This window comes from Tachyglossus aculeatus, chromosome X4 (assembly GCF_015852505.1).
Source record: "Tachyglossus aculeatus isolate mTacAcu1 chromosome X4, mTacAcu1.pri, whole genome shotgun sequence".
NCBI lineage: Eukaryota > Metazoa > Chordata > Mammalia > Monotremata > Tachyglossidae > Tachyglossus > Tachyglossus aculeatus.
This window is the reverse complement of record NC_052098.1, coordinates 40,221,154-40,239,828: the sequence shown is the minus strand read 5'-3', so window position 1 is coordinate 40,239,828 and position 18,675 is coordinate 40,221,154. Positions and strand designations below refer to the sequence as shown.

Genomic DNA, 18,675 nt, shown 5'->3' with positions numbered 1-18,675 from the left:
GCAAGGGCCTGGAAATCAGAGGGATGTGGGTTCTAATCCTGACTCTGCCACTTGTCTGCTGTGTGACCTTGAGCAAGTCACTTATCTGTGCCTCAGTTACCTCATCTGTAAAATGGGGATTAAGACTGTGAGCCCCATGTGGGATAGGGACTTTGTTCAACCTTATATACTTGTATCTACCCCAATGCTTAGAACATTGCGTGACACATAGTAAGTACTTAATAAATGCAATTACTATTATTATTATTATCATTATTATTACTGAGGCTGTCAAGCAAGGTAATTGTCATCTGCAAAGTCAAATAACAGTGGCCAGAACTGAACTTTCTCATTCTGGACCCCCGGCAGAAAAAAAGTCAGAGTCTATTTCTTGAGAGTACTGATCTGATCTGATTAGCTGACAGGGGAAGGGACTGGGGAAATGGTATCTTTTAGATTTATTACTGCTGCTGTTGGCAGAAGTGAGAATGCTGCATGACATTGAGGTGGACATGAAGACATCAGGGTCCTTGGGACAGCTTGGAAGTGGGAAGAAGTAGTTTGTGCAAGCCTCCAAAAACATTTGCGTTTTTCGGCACAATCACCTCTTGCTTTTGGAAGGCACTTAGTGTGAGGTATTCCCCCATGCAAGTTCAGAGCAAAACCTATATTGTTTTCTGAAGCTGATCATCTCAAAAGATGTTTGCCCTGCCAAAGACTCATCCGTACACTCTTATTTCTCAGGGAACAGGGAAAGAAGCCCATTATGGTATTTATTATTATGGTATTTGTTAAGCGCTTACCATGTGCCAAGCATTGTACTAAGCATTGAGGGAGATGAAAGGTAAACAGATTGAGCAGTTCCTGTCCCACACAGGGTTCACAGTCTAAGTAGGAGGGAGTAGGATTTAATCCCCATTTTACAGATGAGATAACTGAGGCACAGAGAAATTAAGTGATTTACCCAAGGTCACACAGCAGACAAGTGACAAAGCTGAGATTAGAATCCAGGTCCTCTGACTCCTAGGCCCATGCTCTTTCCACTAGACCATCCTGCTTCCTGTTTCTTGGAAGATATGTTTTCCCCTGCAGAGAGGGACCGCAGAGCCCCCAGCAAATGTTCTCAGGCTCTAAGAATGCCCCCTGCAGAAAGAACTAAACGTCCCACAGGAACCCAACCCCATGGACCAGTGCCCACAGACGGAAGGACTGGAGTGACATTGTTATTTTCCTCCCCTCACAACTTGACTACAGTCATAAAGGCATTTACTTTGAAGCTGGGATTGAGTTGAAAGAAAGGGATAGACAGCAGGCATTCAGAGAGGACACCAAGGCACATGGGGAAAGGGCCAGAGTCCCCAGAGTAGAGTTTTTTCTCCTCACAGGTAACTCTGTTTTCCCCAGGTGCTCTGCCTTCGTTCCTGTTCCTTCCCCCTGCCTTCCCTGCATGCCTCAGTACTTTAAGAAAGAAAACACTTAGAAGTACTTCAAACAGCTGCTTTGTGCTTGAGGTTTTTGTTAGGCTAAATAATGAAGTCTATAACTATTTGGTTGCAGCATGTACACTGTTTATGCTCAGCACTAGAATCAGTCCATCCTAGGCTTTACATTAGGGGCTGTTAGTCTAGGACCAGGCCAGATTAATTTTGTCTCGAGGTTGTGGCTAAACATCAGTGACCAGATACAGTTCGTTCCCCTATAATGTGGGAGTTTTATTCTTGACAAACTTCACATAGAGAACTCCCTAATTGATACTGCATGCATGAGTGCCACCATTTCTTCCAAAACCACATTCTATTGTATCCACCCAGGCTCGTTTTATTGGAAGAACATTGCCTAATTCCACAATAGAATGCTATCAAAAATATAAAATGAAAGCATGACTTATAAGAGACTGTCACTGTACTTATCATTAGTATTATTAATTAATTATTAATAATGAACTGTGGTGTTAGCACGTACTCTGGGCTGAGCACTGCAGTAAGCACTGGAGTTTTTGCGGTGGCGCAGTTGGTTTTTGTTTAACTGCTTACTATGTGTCAAACCCTGTTCTAAGCACTGTGGTAGGTACAAGTTAATTAGGTCGGACATAGTCCCCTTCCCACATGGAGTTCACAGTCTAAGTGGATATAAATCTAAGTTGATATAATAAGATGAGATTAAATGCAGTCCCTGTCCCACAGGGGGCCCACTGTCATTTTGAAATACCAAAGAAAGCATGGTGTGGTGAATAGAGCATGGGTCTGAAAGTCAGAAGGTCATGGGTTCTAATTTCAGCTTTGCCACTTGTCTGCTGTGTGACCTTGGGTAAGTCAGTTCATTACTCTGGGCTTCAGTTACCTCATCTGTAAAATGGGGATTGAGGTTGGGTGCCCCTCCTGGGACTCAACCTGATTTGCTTGTATCCACCCCAGTGCTTAGTACAGTGCCTGGCACACAGTAAACGCTTAACAAATACCTCAATTATCATTATTAATAGTATTAGACATCTTAGCAGCTACTATAGCAGCTAGCGATCTCCTGGTCTGGAAAGAGGGGAGGGAAGAAGAATTCATTGTGGGTAGGGATTGTCACTGTTCATTGTTGTATTCATTCATTCAGTTGCATTTATTGAGTACTTACTGTGTGCAGAGCACTGTACTAAGCATTTGAAAAGTGCAATTCAGCAACAGAGACAATCCCTACCCAACAACAGGCTCCCAACCGCTTAGTACAGTACTCTGTACACATTAAGTGCTTAACGTGGTTTAGTGGAAAGAGCACGGGCTTGGGAGTCAGAGGTCATGGGTTTGAATTCCGGCTCTGCCACTTGTCAGCTGTGTGACTTTGGGCAAGTCACTTCACTTCTCTGGACCTCAGTTCCCTCATCTGTAAAATGGGGATTAAGACTGTGAGCCCCACGTGGGACAACCTGTTAACCTTGTATCTACCCCAGCACTTAGAACAGTGCTCGGCACATAGTAAGCGCTTAACAAATACCATTATCATTATTAATAAATATGATTGAATGAATGGGAAGAATGTTATTCAGAATGAACAAAATTGCTCTTGCTTCAGCTGGAGTTACGGTCTTGGGAACAGGAAAAACACACTCACCAAAGCTGAAATCCTTTCCAGAGAAAAGCAGGAGCAGTGGCAGTGTTAAGAGCCAATAAGCCTAGAGATTACTGCTGCCACTGTTGCAACTCCCACAGCCATTATGGCTGAAAGGTGGAGATGAGTCACAGTTGCTCTAATGGCTGCAGTGGTAGGGGCAGCAGTGCTGATATTTAGTATTCTTAATAGGCTCCTGCCATGCTCCCTTCCATGCTCCAACACTTACATTTTGCTAGCCAGGACAGTGACCCTGTTTTATATATATATATATATATATATATATATATATATATATATATATATATATATATGTGTGTGTGTGTGTGTGTGTGTGTACACACACGCGCACACACACACACACACACACACACACCCCACACACACACCCCTGCCAAACACAAGCATGATTTTTTCCAGAGATCTTCCCTGTCCCTAAATGGCATTATACAGCAACACTCTATGCTCAGCTAGAGGACCAGAAAGGGGTCCAGCAATATGGTGAGTAGACTCCCAGAAAGAGGAAGTGCAGGGATCAGAGCACGCAACAAACCCCCTTCAGCAGGGCAGCAGTAATGGAAGGGGTGCCCTTTCCTAACATGACTTGAACTGAAGAAGTGGGAAGTTTTGTATTCTCTCCCACCTCCTCTATGGGGCAGTGGAACCTCCCTACCCGCTTCCATATCAGGTCTCTCCCTCTAAAAGCAAAATACCTGGCCATGTTTCTCAGGCATTAGAACAGACCAGGAGATCAAAAATTTTAAAGCCACTCCAGGACTTTCCACATCCCACCCCAACCTCCTCACCTCTCCTCCAACTAAAGTTCTGCCATTTGCAAGGAGCCTGGTCTGTTGAGCCCTGTCAGTAGCAACACATTTCCTTGACATTTTGTTAGGGTGATAGCCTGAGAGAAGAAGGCCTCCCATTATTTCCAAGGCTGCTCTGGAGTCGGTTCTTGTGATCTTCCTTCCCCAGACCTAGATTAGATTAAATTTCAGGACTAATTGTCTGGCATTCTGTTACAGCCTTCATTTCCAAAGGGGTGAGCATATGGATCAGATCATCATCATCATCATCAATCGTATTTATTGAGCGCTTACTATGTGGAGAGCACTGTACTAAGCGCTTGGGAAGTACAAATTGGCAACATATAGAGACAGTCCCTACCCAACAGTGGGCTCACAGTCTAAAAGGGGGAGACAGAGAACAAAAGCAAACATACTAACAAAATAAAATAAATAGAATAGATATGTACAAATAAGTTAAATAAATAGAGTAAAAAAGTATGCACAAACATATATACATATATACAGGTGCTGTGGGGAAGGGAGGGAGTTAAGATGGGATGGAGAGGGGGACGAGGGGGAGAGGAAGGAAGGGGCTCAGTCTGGGAAGGCCTCCTGGAGGAGGTGAGCTCTCAGCAGGGCCTTGAAGGGAGGAAGAGAGCTAGCTTGGCGGATGGGCAGAGGGAGGGCATTCCAGGCCCGATCTAGAGATATGTCATTGTGTATTGTAAACTAGTACTGGGTCAGAAACTCTTCTTTTGCTGTTTGGGTTCTATTTAGAAAAAGGAGCCTCATTCATGCCGTCACTGGCTGGTGCCACACAAAGAGTCAGGAGAAATTCCCAGAAAGTGGCAGGGAAATGGAACTGGTTCACTCGAAAAGGAGGTGGTAGTGCAGTCATCACAGGTTACTAAACTAGACCAAGGCAACTTAATAAAAAAAATAATTATTATTATTGTGGTATTTATAATAATAATAATAATGGCATTTATTAAGCGCTTACTATGTGCAAAGCACTGTTCTAAGCGCTGGGGAAGCTACAAAGTGATCAGGTTGTCCCACGGAGGGTTCACAGTCAATCCCCATTTTACAGATGAGGTAACTGAGGCACAGAGAAGTTAAGTGACTTGCCCAAAGTCACACAGCTGACAATTGGCAGAACCAGGATTTGAACCCACGACCTCTGACTCCAGAGCCCATGCTCTTTCCACTGAGCCACGCTGCTTCTGCTGCTTCTCTTCTTCTTATATATTTAAGTGCTTTCTATGTGCCAAGCAATGTTCTAAGTGCTGGGGTAGATAAAAGGTAATCAGGGTGGACACAGTCCCTATCAACAACAATAACAATGATGGCATTTGTTAAGCACTTACTATGTGCAGAGCACTGTTCTAAGTGCTGGGGGGGGATACAAGGTGATCAAGTTGTCCCACGTGGGGCTCACAGTCTTAATCCCCATTTTACAGATGAGGTAACTGAGGCTCAGATAAGTTAAGTGACTTGCCCAAGGTCACACAGCAGACATGGTGGACTCGGGATTCAAACCCATGACCTCTGACTCCAAAGCCCATGCTCTTTCCATTGAGCCACGCTGTTTTTGGTGGAGCTGGGATTAGAACCCATGTCCTCTGACTCTCAGGCCCTGCTGCCTCCCCACAGATAACTGGATAAATGCCTGGGGTTGCTTGTGGGGTTGGGGGAGAGCACAGGTCAGGACTCTGGGGAATTCTAGTCTTTCCCACATTGCAGCTGCTTTGGCAGTAACCTGTGCCTTTACACAACACTGTAACCCTGACTGGGCCAAGGAGAGGGGAAACGAAGGGGAGAGTGAAGGAATGAAAAAGTTGAGCCTGTGGACATTAAAACTTTGGAGCTAAGGCTCTTTAAGAGTGAGATGCCCCCTTATCTAGGCTAGACTATGATTCATTGAAGAGAAGGCCCACTTTAAGATTATTTTTTTTTATCAGAAAGACTTCTTAAGTCACTAGTAAACCTAAACCACTCCCTTCCTCCTAGTTAGACTGTGGGACATGTGCTGGACAGGGACTGTGATCAAATTAACTCGTACCTGCCCCAGTGTTAGAGCAGTGTTTGACACATAGTAAATGCTTAAAGAATACCATAAAAAAGATTAATCTATTAGTTTCTTAATCTCCCAGGGTCTTTTTGTAGAAGGTATCCTTCAACATACAGTTGAGTACATATCAGTAAACTTTCCCACTTTCCCATCTACAGCACACCACAGAAAGTTCGGTTTGCTCTTGAAATTTTTAATCAATCATATTTATTGATCACCTGTCATGTGCAGAACACTGAAATGAGCATGTGGGAGAGTAGAGTAGAAACAATATGGTCCCTGCTCTCACAGAGCTCTTTCTCCCCCCCCCACCCCTAAAGCTATATAAAAACAAAACGTGTGTTTTCTCTAGATATCTACAAAATTCAGTACCATCTTCACCAATTCCTGGAAATTCATTAACAGAATAAATTTGTCTCTGGTGAATTAAGCTGTCTCCAGAGAAATCTCTTCTGGAATTTGAATCTCTGGGGAGTTTGAGTTCACAAGGGGCTGACCACAAATTAATTCTCTTGATTGGCCCAAGCCCAATTCCCACTTTAGCCTTCTTTCTAATGTAATATTTATATGTATGTATACACACACACACACACACACACACACACACACACACATCAGTGTATATTATTCAGTATATCACTGTCCTTCATATTAGAAGATTACACTTTTAGCAGTGAGCTCCTATTTGTGTTGATGTGGCTGCAAAAACCTGTATGCATAACCAACATTTGATTACACATTGTAAGCATGTAAAGATAGACCTTGTCACTTGCAGCGCCTGTCACTTTTCAATTCCACCTGTTGGTCTCCGAGTCTTCCTGAAGCCACTGCCAAAAGAGAGCAGTCTCTCTCTTGATTGCTGTTTACCAGGCTGGTCTCTCTCACACCATCCATAATCATCTGCATGACTTCTTATGTATGCATCTCCAGAGCACAAGCATTCATGGATCACAGCCTCAAAGCTTTTCCATGATACCCATAGCCCATTGAGTTGGAAGTATTTCCTGGTGGACTGGAGTATATTCCTGGCACCAGCTTCCAGGTCCCTTGTTGCATCCACAAACATGGTGGCCTAGAATAAGTTGAATGAGACTGGACTTACCACCAGGCCCCCTGCTTTGCTCTTTTAATTCTGAATCAACGTCCCCTACCGGTATGGAGTAGCGGAGGGATCTCAGTGAACGTCTTCGGGCAACTAAATTTGCTTATAGTTTCCATAGCTCAAGTCTACTGATGGTCTTGTCTTATGCTCTCGCGTCGTCTCTGACCCACAGCGACTCCATGAACATGTCTTTCCCAGAACGCCCCACCACCACCTGCAATCGTTCTGGTAGTGTATCCATAGAGTTTTCTAGGTAAAAATATGGAAGTGGTTTACCATTGCCTTCTTCCGTGCAGTAAACTTGAGTCTCCACCCTCGACTCTCTCCCATGTCGGTGCTGCTCAGCACAGGTGAGTTTTGACTTATAGCAGATTGCCTTCCACTCGCCAGCCACTGCCCAAGCTAGGAATGGAATGGGTATCATCATCATCATCAATCGTATTTATTGAGCGCTTACTATGTGCAGAGCACTGTACTAAGCGCTTGGGAAGTACAAATTGGCAACATATAGAGACAGTCCCTACCCAACAGTGGGCTCACAGTCTAAAATGGGGAGACAGAGAACAAAACCAAACATACTAACAAAATAAAATAAATAGAATAGATATGTACAAATAAAATAAATAAATAGAGTAAAAAAGTATGCACAAACATATATACATATATACAGGTGCTGTGGGGAAGGGAAGGAGGTAAGATGGGGGGGATGGAGAGGGGGGCGAGGGGGAGAGGAAGGAAGGGGCTCAGTCTGGGAAGGCCTCCTGGAGGAGGTGAGCTCTCAGCAGGGCCTTGAAGGGAGGAAGAGAGCTAGCTTGGCGGATGGGCAGAGGGAGGGCATTCCAGGCCCGGGGGATGACGTGGGCCGGGGGTCGATGGTGGGACAGGCGAGAGCGAGGTACGGTGAGGAGATCAGTGGTGGAGGAGTGGAGGGTGCGGACTGGGCTGTAGAAGGAGAGAAGGGAGGTGAGGTAGGAGGGGGCGAGGTGATGGACAGCCTTGAAGCCCAGGGTGAGGAGTTTCTGCCTGATGCGCAGATTGATTGGTAGCCACTGGAGATTTTTGAGGAGGGGAGTGATATGCCCAGAGCGTTTCTGGACAAAGATAATCCGGGCAGCAGCATGAAGTATGGATTGAAGTGGAGAGAGACACGAGGATGGGCGATCAGAGAGAAGGCTGGTGCAGTAGTCCAGACGAGATAGGATGAGAGCTTGAATGAGCAGGGTAGCGGTTGGGATGGAGAGGAAAGGGTGGATCTTGGCAATGTTGTGGAGCTGAGACCGGCAGGTTTTGGTGACGGCTTGGATGTGAGGGGTGAATGAGAGAGCGGAGTCGAGGATGACACCAAGGTTGCGGGCTTGTGAGACGGGAAGGATGGTAGTGCCGTCAACAGAGATGGGAAAGTCAGGGAGAGGGCAAGGTTTGGGAGGGAAGACAAGGAGTTCAGTCTTCGACATGTTGAGCTTTAGGTGGCGGGCAGACATCCAGATGGAGATGTCCTGAAGGCAGGAGGAGATGCGAGCCTGGAGAGAGGGGGAGAGAGCAGGGGCAGAGATGTAGATATGGGTGTCATCAGGGTATGCCTCTCCTTGACTCTCCCTCCCTTAGCCGAGACTGGTAGAGTACTGGAAACTCTCCAGGTGCAATCCTGAGAGGGGCTACTGATGGCACCAAATGCTTTTGTTGGGTTTCTGAATACAGAAGAGAAGTACTGACTTTGCTCTTTGCACTTCCCCTGTATCTGTTGGGCTGCCTAGATCATCTTTCCTGAGCTGTGCTGTAGCCTGAAAGCACATCGCGCTTCAGGAAGTATGTGGTAATTATATATTCTTCAATAGCCTGTTCAAAAGAGTTATGCTATAATCTTGTCAGCAGCATTGCCCAGTGAAAAGAGCACGGACCTGTAAGCCCGGTGTGGGCAGGGATTGTCTCTCTTTATTGCTGAATTGTACTTTCCAAGTGCTTAGTACAGTGCTCTGCACACAGTAAGTGCTCAATAAATACTATTGAATGAATGACCGAATGAATGAGGCAGAGGACCTGGATTCTACTCCCAGCTCTGCCAATTACTTGCTGCATGTCCTTGGGCAAGTCACTTAACTTCTCTGTGCCTCAGTTCTCCTGTTCTCCCTCCAACTTGGACTGTGAGCCCCATGCAGGAAAGGGATCTTGTCCAAACTAACTTGGATTTGCTCCAGTGCTTAGAACAATGTTTGACACACATAAGTGCTTACCAAATACCATAAAAAAAGCACTGGAAAGCAGTGATAGTTGTAAACTCGGTAATGGCAAGGATTCTGCTGTCTGACGCATGCCACTTGGACCTAAAAATATTGGTTCTCTATAACGTGCATTGCTGTATGCCCTTGTGCACACAATAAATGTGTGATGGTGATGAAGCAACTCTTACAGAACTCATTCTTCTGCTCAACAAGTATGAGTGTCTGGAGGGAACTGCATTTTCCTATCTCCACAGAAAAACTCCTATCAGCTAAATTCTCTGCAATGTAGATATTCAGTTGTGGATTTCAATCTGGAGAATATCTCCCTGTTCATCCCATTTGGCCTATAGCCCAGACCATAGTGGAATAATTGATAAACCATTCTATGCTTCCCTAGGGGGTGATTCTGTTCAGTCTTACAGTCAAGAAAAGTATGACCAGACCTTGTAAGAAAGTCTTCTATGTAAATCAAGGACACCGTCCAAGATGGTATTCCTGATCCAGCATTAGAGGATGCACAGGGCTGTCCCTGGAAGTCAAGGCAGAGCTAATGCGTAGAATAGTATTAGCGGGCGGTTTGCCTGAGGTGCGGTTATTCAAATTCCAGCAGTTTTTTCTTACCAGTTTTGGTCATTTAATCATACTTGGTTTTGTCTGTGGTGGAACAACCACCACATAATGCAGCCTGGGATTATGATTGTTCTGGATCCTGGTGCTCCCTTTATAAGCATAGACATTTTCTTGCAAAACCTTGGTCAAAACCATAAAATTACCCTCAGCGTTCTCCAAACTGTGGCCTGGAAACCATTTGCGGCCCAGCCAAGTTTTTTAGTGGCTCTCCTTACTGTTTCTCTTCCCTCCTCTCTCCTCCCTTCCCCTAGTATTCCTTCTCCTCTCCTTCCTTCTTTTCCCTTCTCTTTTCCTATCCCTTTGTCTCCCGCACCCATCACAGTCTTCTGGATTTCTCACTATTCTCTGCCTTAGCAAAACTCATAGATGGCTAAATTGAAAGGACTGGGTTTTAGCACTTTTCTATACAAAGAACTCCCATACATCAGTTTTTGGGTTCAACACACTGGAGCCAGTGTAAATGTGTGAGGCTGTGTCTTATTACCATACCCACCCCAACATACACACACATTCAATCAGTGGGATTTATTGAACACTTACTGTGTGCAGAGCACTGTAGTAAGCACTGGGAAGAATACAATATGGGTATATCTGTAATTTATTTATTTATATTAATGTCTGTCTCCCCCTCTAGATTGCAAGCTCATTGTGAGCAGGGAACATGTCTGTTTATTTTACTCTCCCAAGTGCTCAGTACAATGCTCTGTACACAGAAAGTGCTCAGTAAATATGACTGAGTGGTAGACACAATAACTGCTTTCAAGAAGTTAAAAGTTTACATTCACACACACCCCTAACTCTTAATCATGTGGTATTTAATTTTTCAGTCTTTCCACACTAACTTTTTAGGTCCTTCTGAAATTTCCTTCCTTTCAAGAACAATATGTAACCTCTGGGATGGGGGCCAAGCAGGTTCAGAGCAGGCAAGTAGAAGGGACAGGAGATTGAGGGAGGAGGACTATGCCTGATCATTGGACCCAGGAAGCTGATGGTTCTGTTAAACTAAGAAGATGGGCATGCCCCTAGGAGTCATGACTTTTCATTTTGAATATATTCACTCACACCCCAGCTGGCATTCAGCCCTTCTGCAATCCTTAATGGAGCCAGAATCGCACCAGGCCCCTTGCCGAAGCCTGACAGCCCAGGGTCTGCAGACTGGAAAAATCAAAGGGCAATCGAAACTCTATAATTCTTGGTTAAAGAGGACTTGTAAGCAAGGATATCTGATTGCCCCCCATTCTCCCTACCCCAGCCACCCCCTGCCCCAGTTCCAGAGAACGTGTTAGCCAGAATTTAAATGGCAAGAGGGACAACTTTGTTTAGGCTAGAAGGAGGCAATGAAAATGAGCCCTTTCATCTAGACTGTGAAAACACGCATGCATGTGCGCATATGCTCTCTCTCTCTCTCTCTCTCTCTCTCTCTCTCTCTCTCTCTCTCTCTCTCTCTCTCTCTCTCTCTCTCTCTCTCTCTCTCCCTCTCCCTCTCCCTCTCCCTCTCTCCCTCTCTCCCCCTCTCTCCCTCCCCCTCTTTCCCTCTCTCTCTCTCTCTCCCCCTCCCTCCCTCCCCCTCTCCCAAACTGAGAGAGTAATCCGGCAGCAAACTCAGTTATCTTTCCCACAGCATTGAAAAGAGTTAACAGGAAGCTAGCCTACCCTCCTGCCTAGATAGCTCTAGGGGACTAGGGCAGAGTGACCCACAATCTCTGTGACTTGCCAGTAAGGAAAGAGAGGATTTTTTTTTTACATTAAAATGGTTTTAAATGAGATTTAAATTACAATGAAAGGAAATTTTCATGCCTTTAGTATAGGGTAGTTTTTTTTCTTGTATGAGGGTTTCCTATTGAAAGTATGGGGTTTCACTTAGATATCGACCTGCCCAGACTAAGGATAAACTTTGTTTTTTATATTTTTTGACAATCGAGTTTGATAGGAAGAGATTTCATTGTATTTCTAGGATGGGGATTAGAGTCGATGAAAGCTGGTGAGAGAGGAGAAAAATAATGAATACTAAGTAGCAAAATATAGTGTCAGCCTCTTATTTCTCTGTTCAAGATACTGTCAAATCCACTATGGTTTAATAATTTCACCTCCTTCCCCCAAAGAATAGGGTTATACACATCTGCCACATTATTATTATTATTATTCACCACTCTTTATATGCAGACACTATATTTACGTTAGCACACTTACTTCAAGGGGAATTTTTCCATTTATGATTTGGGTAGATGATTATAAAATAATGATTTTAACAGGCTGCACTACCCTGTACTGGGTGGGACAGGAACTGTGTATATCTACCCCAGCACTTATCCTTAGTACAGTGCTTGGAAAATAGTGAGTGCTTAAGAAATACCACAGTTATTATTATCATCATCGTCATCATTATCATCATATTTTTTGACCATTGCAACCGACATCAAACCACTTTAAAATAGTTTCTGGCTAAGCACAGGCGCCCCCTAGTGTTGGATGCGAGGAATCGTCCCTAATTGAGCCCTTTCATTTATCCATACTTGCCCTTTCCTCTGTGTTGTGTGTACGTGTGTGTATGTACACATAAGCACAGACATGCGTGCACACACACACAGATATATATATAAGTACCTTATTTTTTAAGCAACCCAGCCTAAGTGGACACACACAGTGTATAGGTGGACGCAAGGTTGTATGCTAGTAACACTTCTTGTCTTGCTTTATGCCACAGGAAGTTGTCCTTGGGACATGACTAGTGGAGACCATTGCCCTAGTAATAGTAATAATAGCATTTATTGAACATCCACTGACACATTTCCTGACTACAAGGAGCATACACTCTCTCATATTTATTCCCTTAGCTAGTGGACCATAGAAGGACTCAGGGAGAAACTCAGATTAGGGAGGACACTCAAACCTCTTTGGAGTCTCCTGTAGTGACAGTGTTAACTCCTCAAGGGGTCAAGTGTCCTCTGGCAAGAAATGCAACAGAATGAGATTACAGCCCTAATCAGAGAGCTTGTCACGGGGGGTATGTGTGCGTGGTGGTGGGGAGGATGCCTTTTTTCTGGTATTTGTTAAGTCCTTTCTATATCAGTTGCTGAATTGTACTTTCCAAGCACTTACTACAGTGCTCTGCACACAGTAAGTGCTCAATAAATGTGATTTAATGAATGAATAACTATGTTCCAGGCACTTTACTAAGCAATGGGGTAGATACAAGATAATCAGGTTGGATACAGGCCCTGTCCCACATGGGGCTCACAGTCTTAATCTCCATTTTACAGACAAAGTAACTGAAACACAGAGAAATTAAGTGACTTGCCCATGGTCATACAGCAGACAAATGGCAAAGCTGGGATTAGGACCCAGGTCCTTCTGACTCTCAAGCCCATGATTTTCTCCACAAGCTAAAAATCCACGAGGATTTTGGAATTTAATGGGGCCCATAGGGGATGTTCATGTTGATGACTCCCTGGTGTATTCAGCATTACAGGAAGTACTAAGGAAGCTCTGATTCAAACATGGAATGGCTCTTGTGAATACTGGTGAATTCCCCTTGGGAAGTTACTGTGTTGTAGGTACTTGTTGAGAATGAATGTGTATTTCCCTGACAAAGGAGGGGCCATTCTGCCTAAGGGAGAATTACCCCTTGGTTCAGACTAAAGGATTTTTCTTTCACAGCAGCAGAGAAGCTGTGTCCCTTTCCGAGATGGCAGCCACTGGGCACAAAATTCTATTTGGTTTCTGCAACTCAATTCATCAGTGGTATTTATTAAGTGCTTACTGTGGGCAGAGCACTGTACTAAGCACATGGGAGAGTGCAATACAAGAGTTGGTAGATATGTTCCCTGCCCACAAGGAGCTTGCAGTCTAGAGGGGGAGACAGACATTAATATAAATGAATCAATTCTAGATATGTACAGTAAGTGCTGTGGGACTGAGGGTGGGGTGAATACCAAGTACCCAAAGGGTACAGATAGTAATAATAATTTTGGTATTTGTTAAGCACTTACTATTCACCAAGCACTGTTCAAGTGCTGGGGTAGATACAAGGTAGTCAAGTTGTCCCACATGGGGCTCACAGTCCCCATTTTACAAATGAGATAAGTGAGGCCCAGAGACATGAAGTGATTTGCCCAAGGTCACACAGCAGACTAGTGGCAGAACCGGGATTAGAACCCATAACCTTCTGACTCCCAGTCCCATGCTCTATCTACTATGTCATGCTACTTCTCAGATCCAAATGTCACCACTGCTTCTCTTCAGAGAATGATTTACCTCTGTCGATGGTCCACACCGTTATCCACCAGATGATTTCCCATTCATTAAGACCAGGAATCCTTCAGCAAAGCATAACTTCTATGTTGTTTCAAAGACAAACCCATATTGCTGGAGAATTCAAGGATTCTCTATTATAAGTCTGTGCACCATAGACCTCAGTTCTCTCCCTAGACTGTGAGCCCGCTGTTGGGTAGGGACCATCTCTATATGTTACCAACTTGTACTTCCCAAGCGCTTAGTACAGGGCTCTGCACACAGTAAGCGCTCAATAAAAACGATTGAATGAATGAAAGAATAAATGTATAGGATTTCTTCCCAGACCAGCCCTAAAAGCTGCCTTCTCTCCTATTAGATGCCTTGAGTGGGGAGTGTAGAGATTCCTGCCTGTAAGGTTAGGAAAGTGCTTCGGGCAGTCTGAAAGAAAGGCGCCTTATAAATGGGTGTTGTTATGGTATTATTGCCTTTCCTGTTCAAAGGAGTGGTTTGTATGGAAAGTCATCTGGTTGCAGGAATAAAGTATTCTTAGGTGTGGTTTGTGTGGGGATAATTTCCATTTTTTGTGAACTGTTATTGGCTCTAGATTTTCTTGTAATATGACCACTGTTTTACCTCATTTGGGCCATGTGGTTTCTTTTCTCCTCAGGCATAATGACATCAATAGGAAAATTAAGAAATCTTACAGCAAAAAGAGTATTCAAGAGCTAGAGCTGCAAGAATTTTTCCTGTAAACACCAGCTCACGGAGTCTGACCGTTGCCCTTTGACCATGGTTGGAAACACCTCAGCGCTCCTTTGCAGAAACAGGACAATGAGAATTAATCCTCACCAGCAAAATCAGAGATTGTTAGGATGCCTTAAATTTGTAGCAGTCAGACCATACAAGAAGCTTTTTTTATGATCTGCGTGTACATTACTGGTTTTTAAGGTATGTGTTTTCAAAGGCATGACTGGGCGAATGGAATGTTTTCGAGAACTGTAACGACACAAGAAACCTCTAGAATGTTCTTCTGGGCCCTGGGCCCACTTCTTATTCCATCAGTTGCATGGGTACTCTGGTAACACTGATTGTACTTCCCCCTTTTTTTCAGTGACGTGTGCTGTTTCCACTCAGCTCCTCAGTGAGAGAGAGCATGTCAGTGGCACTGTTTTTGGTCAAGTCTGTTTTGTCCGTCATTTCAATTTTTTGTATAAAGGAAATAAAACAAGGTTAGCAATCACTTACCGTCTCCGGGGTCCTGGCTCTCCAATATATTTCTGATTTCTTTTTGGATTGTTGATCCTAAAGTCAGAACACAACCTGCCTAGTTCAGGTGTTTCACCAAGAACGGACTGTCAGTATTCTGGGAAGAGTCATCAGTAGTAAATCACATGGACTTAAGCGTGCCTTCATGCTTACTGTAAGGACAGGCTAGAAGATTAGGACGGTTGTAAAATAAGTTGATTCCACAACCTTCTCCCTTTAGAGCTTGCATGGGAAAGTTTTAGAGATACCTGAAGATTTAAGTCTCTTTTATGTTCTTTTGGTCCACTTCTACCATCTTATAAATTATTTCCAATCCCCAGACAGACAGTATGGCGCCAGAGATTATAGCCATTTGTTGGGGGAGAGGGGGTCAGATTTGGGATGCAGTTGGGGGAGGTGACACTGCTGCCATCAAGGCATCTTTTCAGTCTCACGAGAGGCATTTTGAAAGTCTTATTCCATCATGAAAAACTTACACGTGGTGGTGGATGATAGCAATCTCTGAGAGGAAGCTCAAAGACTCATATGGGACCAGTGGCTCTTTGCACAGTACTATAGTCACAGGAGAAGACTGGCTTTTGGGTTGCAGCTGTACTCTTAATTGAAGCCCTGGGCACTGTTTGTACCTCTCTCACCTCAGAGGGTCCCTGTCCTGAAGGCTATGAAAATCAGTGGTAAATGAAAGAGTCATTGATTAAAGAGTCGTCAGTGGTAAATTAAATGGACTAAAGCATGCCTGCATTCTCACTGCAAGGAGATGAGGTTAGAAGATTGACAGTCGTAAAATTCCACAACCTCCTCCCTTTAGAGCTTGTATGGGAAAGGGTTAGAGATCCCTGAGGATTTAAATCTCTTAAATTTTTTTGACCCACTTCTACCAAGGTTCTCAGAGGCCGGGTTTGGTTTGGCCTCCAATCTGGTGGTTTTGAGATGCCCTCATCAGAAAGATAATACGATCCTGGAAACCCCTAGTGTAAAAACAGTGCCACCTGTTAGCCATTCAGAATAGAGCAGAACCTTGGAGCATGAGCTCTCGGGCCCTGGGGCCAAAAAAAAAGCCTCTTTTTTTATAGTTCCCAGACTTTTCCTTTAAGTTACTGATTATATACTGAAACTTCAAAGCTGCAGAGAGAAGAGCACCTGCAGAGCTTTTACAAACCAATTGCTGAGAAATATGGAAAATTTTAAGGGTTCCAAAAAGGTCGGTCTAGGCCTAATGCCAGAAAATATCTGATAATCCTATTGTTCAAGGAAACTAGTGTTTTATTAGCATTTCAATCACGAGAGCAATTTTTGTGCTGAGCAATCACCTCAAAAATAATAACAGAATCAAATCAATCCTGGCTACTACAGGTATGCTCTGTTTACAGTGATATATTAGAATGACTGACAGTATTCATGTTGTATTATAAAATAACGGATTTTAGGAATAAATGCTTTATTAATAATAATAATAATAATAATGGTATTAAGCACTTACTATGTGCCAAGCACTGTTCTAAGCACTGATGTGGATACAAGGTAATCGGGGTGTCCCACGCGGGGCTCAGTCTTAGTCTCCATTTTACAGATGAGGTAACTGAGTCCCAGAGACGTTAAGTGACTTGCCCAAGCTCACACAGCTAACAAGTGGTAGAGCTGGGATTAGAACCCATGACTTCTGACTCCCAAGCCCATGCTCTTTCCACTAAGCTGCGCTGCTTCCCTATAGAAATTAATAAGGTATGTTTTGCCGCAGAGTGGAAAAATCACAATTTTCCCCAACAGCACAATCGACTCTATGAGAAACCTTAAAAAAATGGCTTGTTCCTTTTTGACTTCTAAGTTACACTGAACTATTTCCAGTTTGAAGAAGACAGATATTTTTCTCCTAGTAAGTAGGTTGTTTGCCTGATCTCAGTAGCTTTGCAAAATGTACAAAGGTGCATCTGTGTGTCTCATGATATACATCACCGTGTAGAACTTAACTCCTTGGCAAAATCTATCAAAACACATGTCAGCATGTGTGCAAACTAGTTTCTTCTATGTAGCTATAGGAACTCATCTTCGTAAAGACTCAACACATCAAATTCAGAATAGACTGCACTGTAATAGTGTTAGGAGGAGATGGATCTCATCTTCTGGATGAGATCCACTTTCAAAACCAGATAGAAAAGTCCCTGGATGTACAATGTAGAAAACTGAGATATTCTAATTTCCTTCCAGAGAAGCCTTTTCTTCATAAACTCCAGTGATGGTGGTACTTTGATTACTGGTGACTGTTCAGAAAATTCAACTCATCCTAGTTTCTGATACTTTAAAGTAATTGATGATTTTGTGAGAATTTCTTTGTAATGGACATAAATGTTATTCTTATAATAATAGTTTCCATGAGAAACCATTGAGGTCTAATTGGAATGCTTGAGGACTACAGAAATTGTAATCATCTGGCTAAAATTAAAATGTAGGATATAGCAAGAAGCCTCATTTATCATCTAGCTTATTTCAAGGGCCTCGGACAATGAGATAATTTGATTTTTTGTTTTATATTTGATTATTCATCATGCAACCTCGATGGTAGTTGAAAGATCACTGACTAAGAAAAATTAATTAAATACATGTTTATGAGCAGGAAATAGTTCACAGAGGGTAGATGAGAAGTAATTTTGGGGGTTGATAGGAGACAGGGAAAATATGTTTATTTTGACATCCTTGTTAGTGTTTGGCTTGCTCTAAGTGTTCAAAAGACAGTTTTGAAGCTGGAGATGACAAGCACAAGCGCCCTAGCTGTATACTAAACAACTCCACTGTGTTTTATGCAAACATATGTGGAGACAACTCACTGTGACATCACATTTACAATGGCCGATTGGCTGGTCTTAAAGTCAGCATTAGCGTAGAATGGATGAAAACTTTATATGAGATATCAACATTACCCAAAGATTCCTTGGTGGTTCTTTACTAACCTAGTAGATGACCTTGGTGCCATGGAAAATGGCACTTCTGACTTTAGGACCATTTTCCTATAAAGTATTTTGAGCTCAGAGAGGTTTAATGAATGTCACTGTTCTGTTTGAACTCCCTCCAGACTCCAAAAGGACATATTAAAGAGGTTGGACTTCTCGTGCACATCTTTGGATGTTCCCACCTCAAAGCAATCCATCTAACATTTCTACCAAATCATCATCATCATCATCATCAATCGTATTTATTGAGCGCTTACTATGTGCAGAGCACTGTACTAAGCGCTTGGGAAGTACAAATTGGCAACATATAGAGACAGTCACTACACAACAGTGGGCTCACAGTCTAAAA

General features: G+C 43.4%; 1 protein-coding gene across 4 annotated transcripts in view; it reads left to right on the top strand.

The window, feature by feature from the left end:
* Positions 1-15,344, top strand: part of LOC119948011 (synuclein alpha interacting protein) — a 259,871-nt gene extending 244,527 nt beyond the window's left edge. For 3 of the 4 annotated variants that reach the window (XM_038769796.1, XM_038769797.1, XM_038769798.1), the window contains one exon: positions 14,783-15,344. In XM_038769796.1, the coding sequence (XP_038625724.1) occupies positions 14,783-14,867 (85 nt within the window). In that variant the 3' untranslated portion in view covers positions 14,868-15,344. The remainder of the gene's footprint in view (positions 1-14,782) is intronic. The other variant, XM_038769799.1, reaches the window with a different exon arrangement.
* Positions 15,345-18,675: the final 3,331 nt, after the last annotated feature.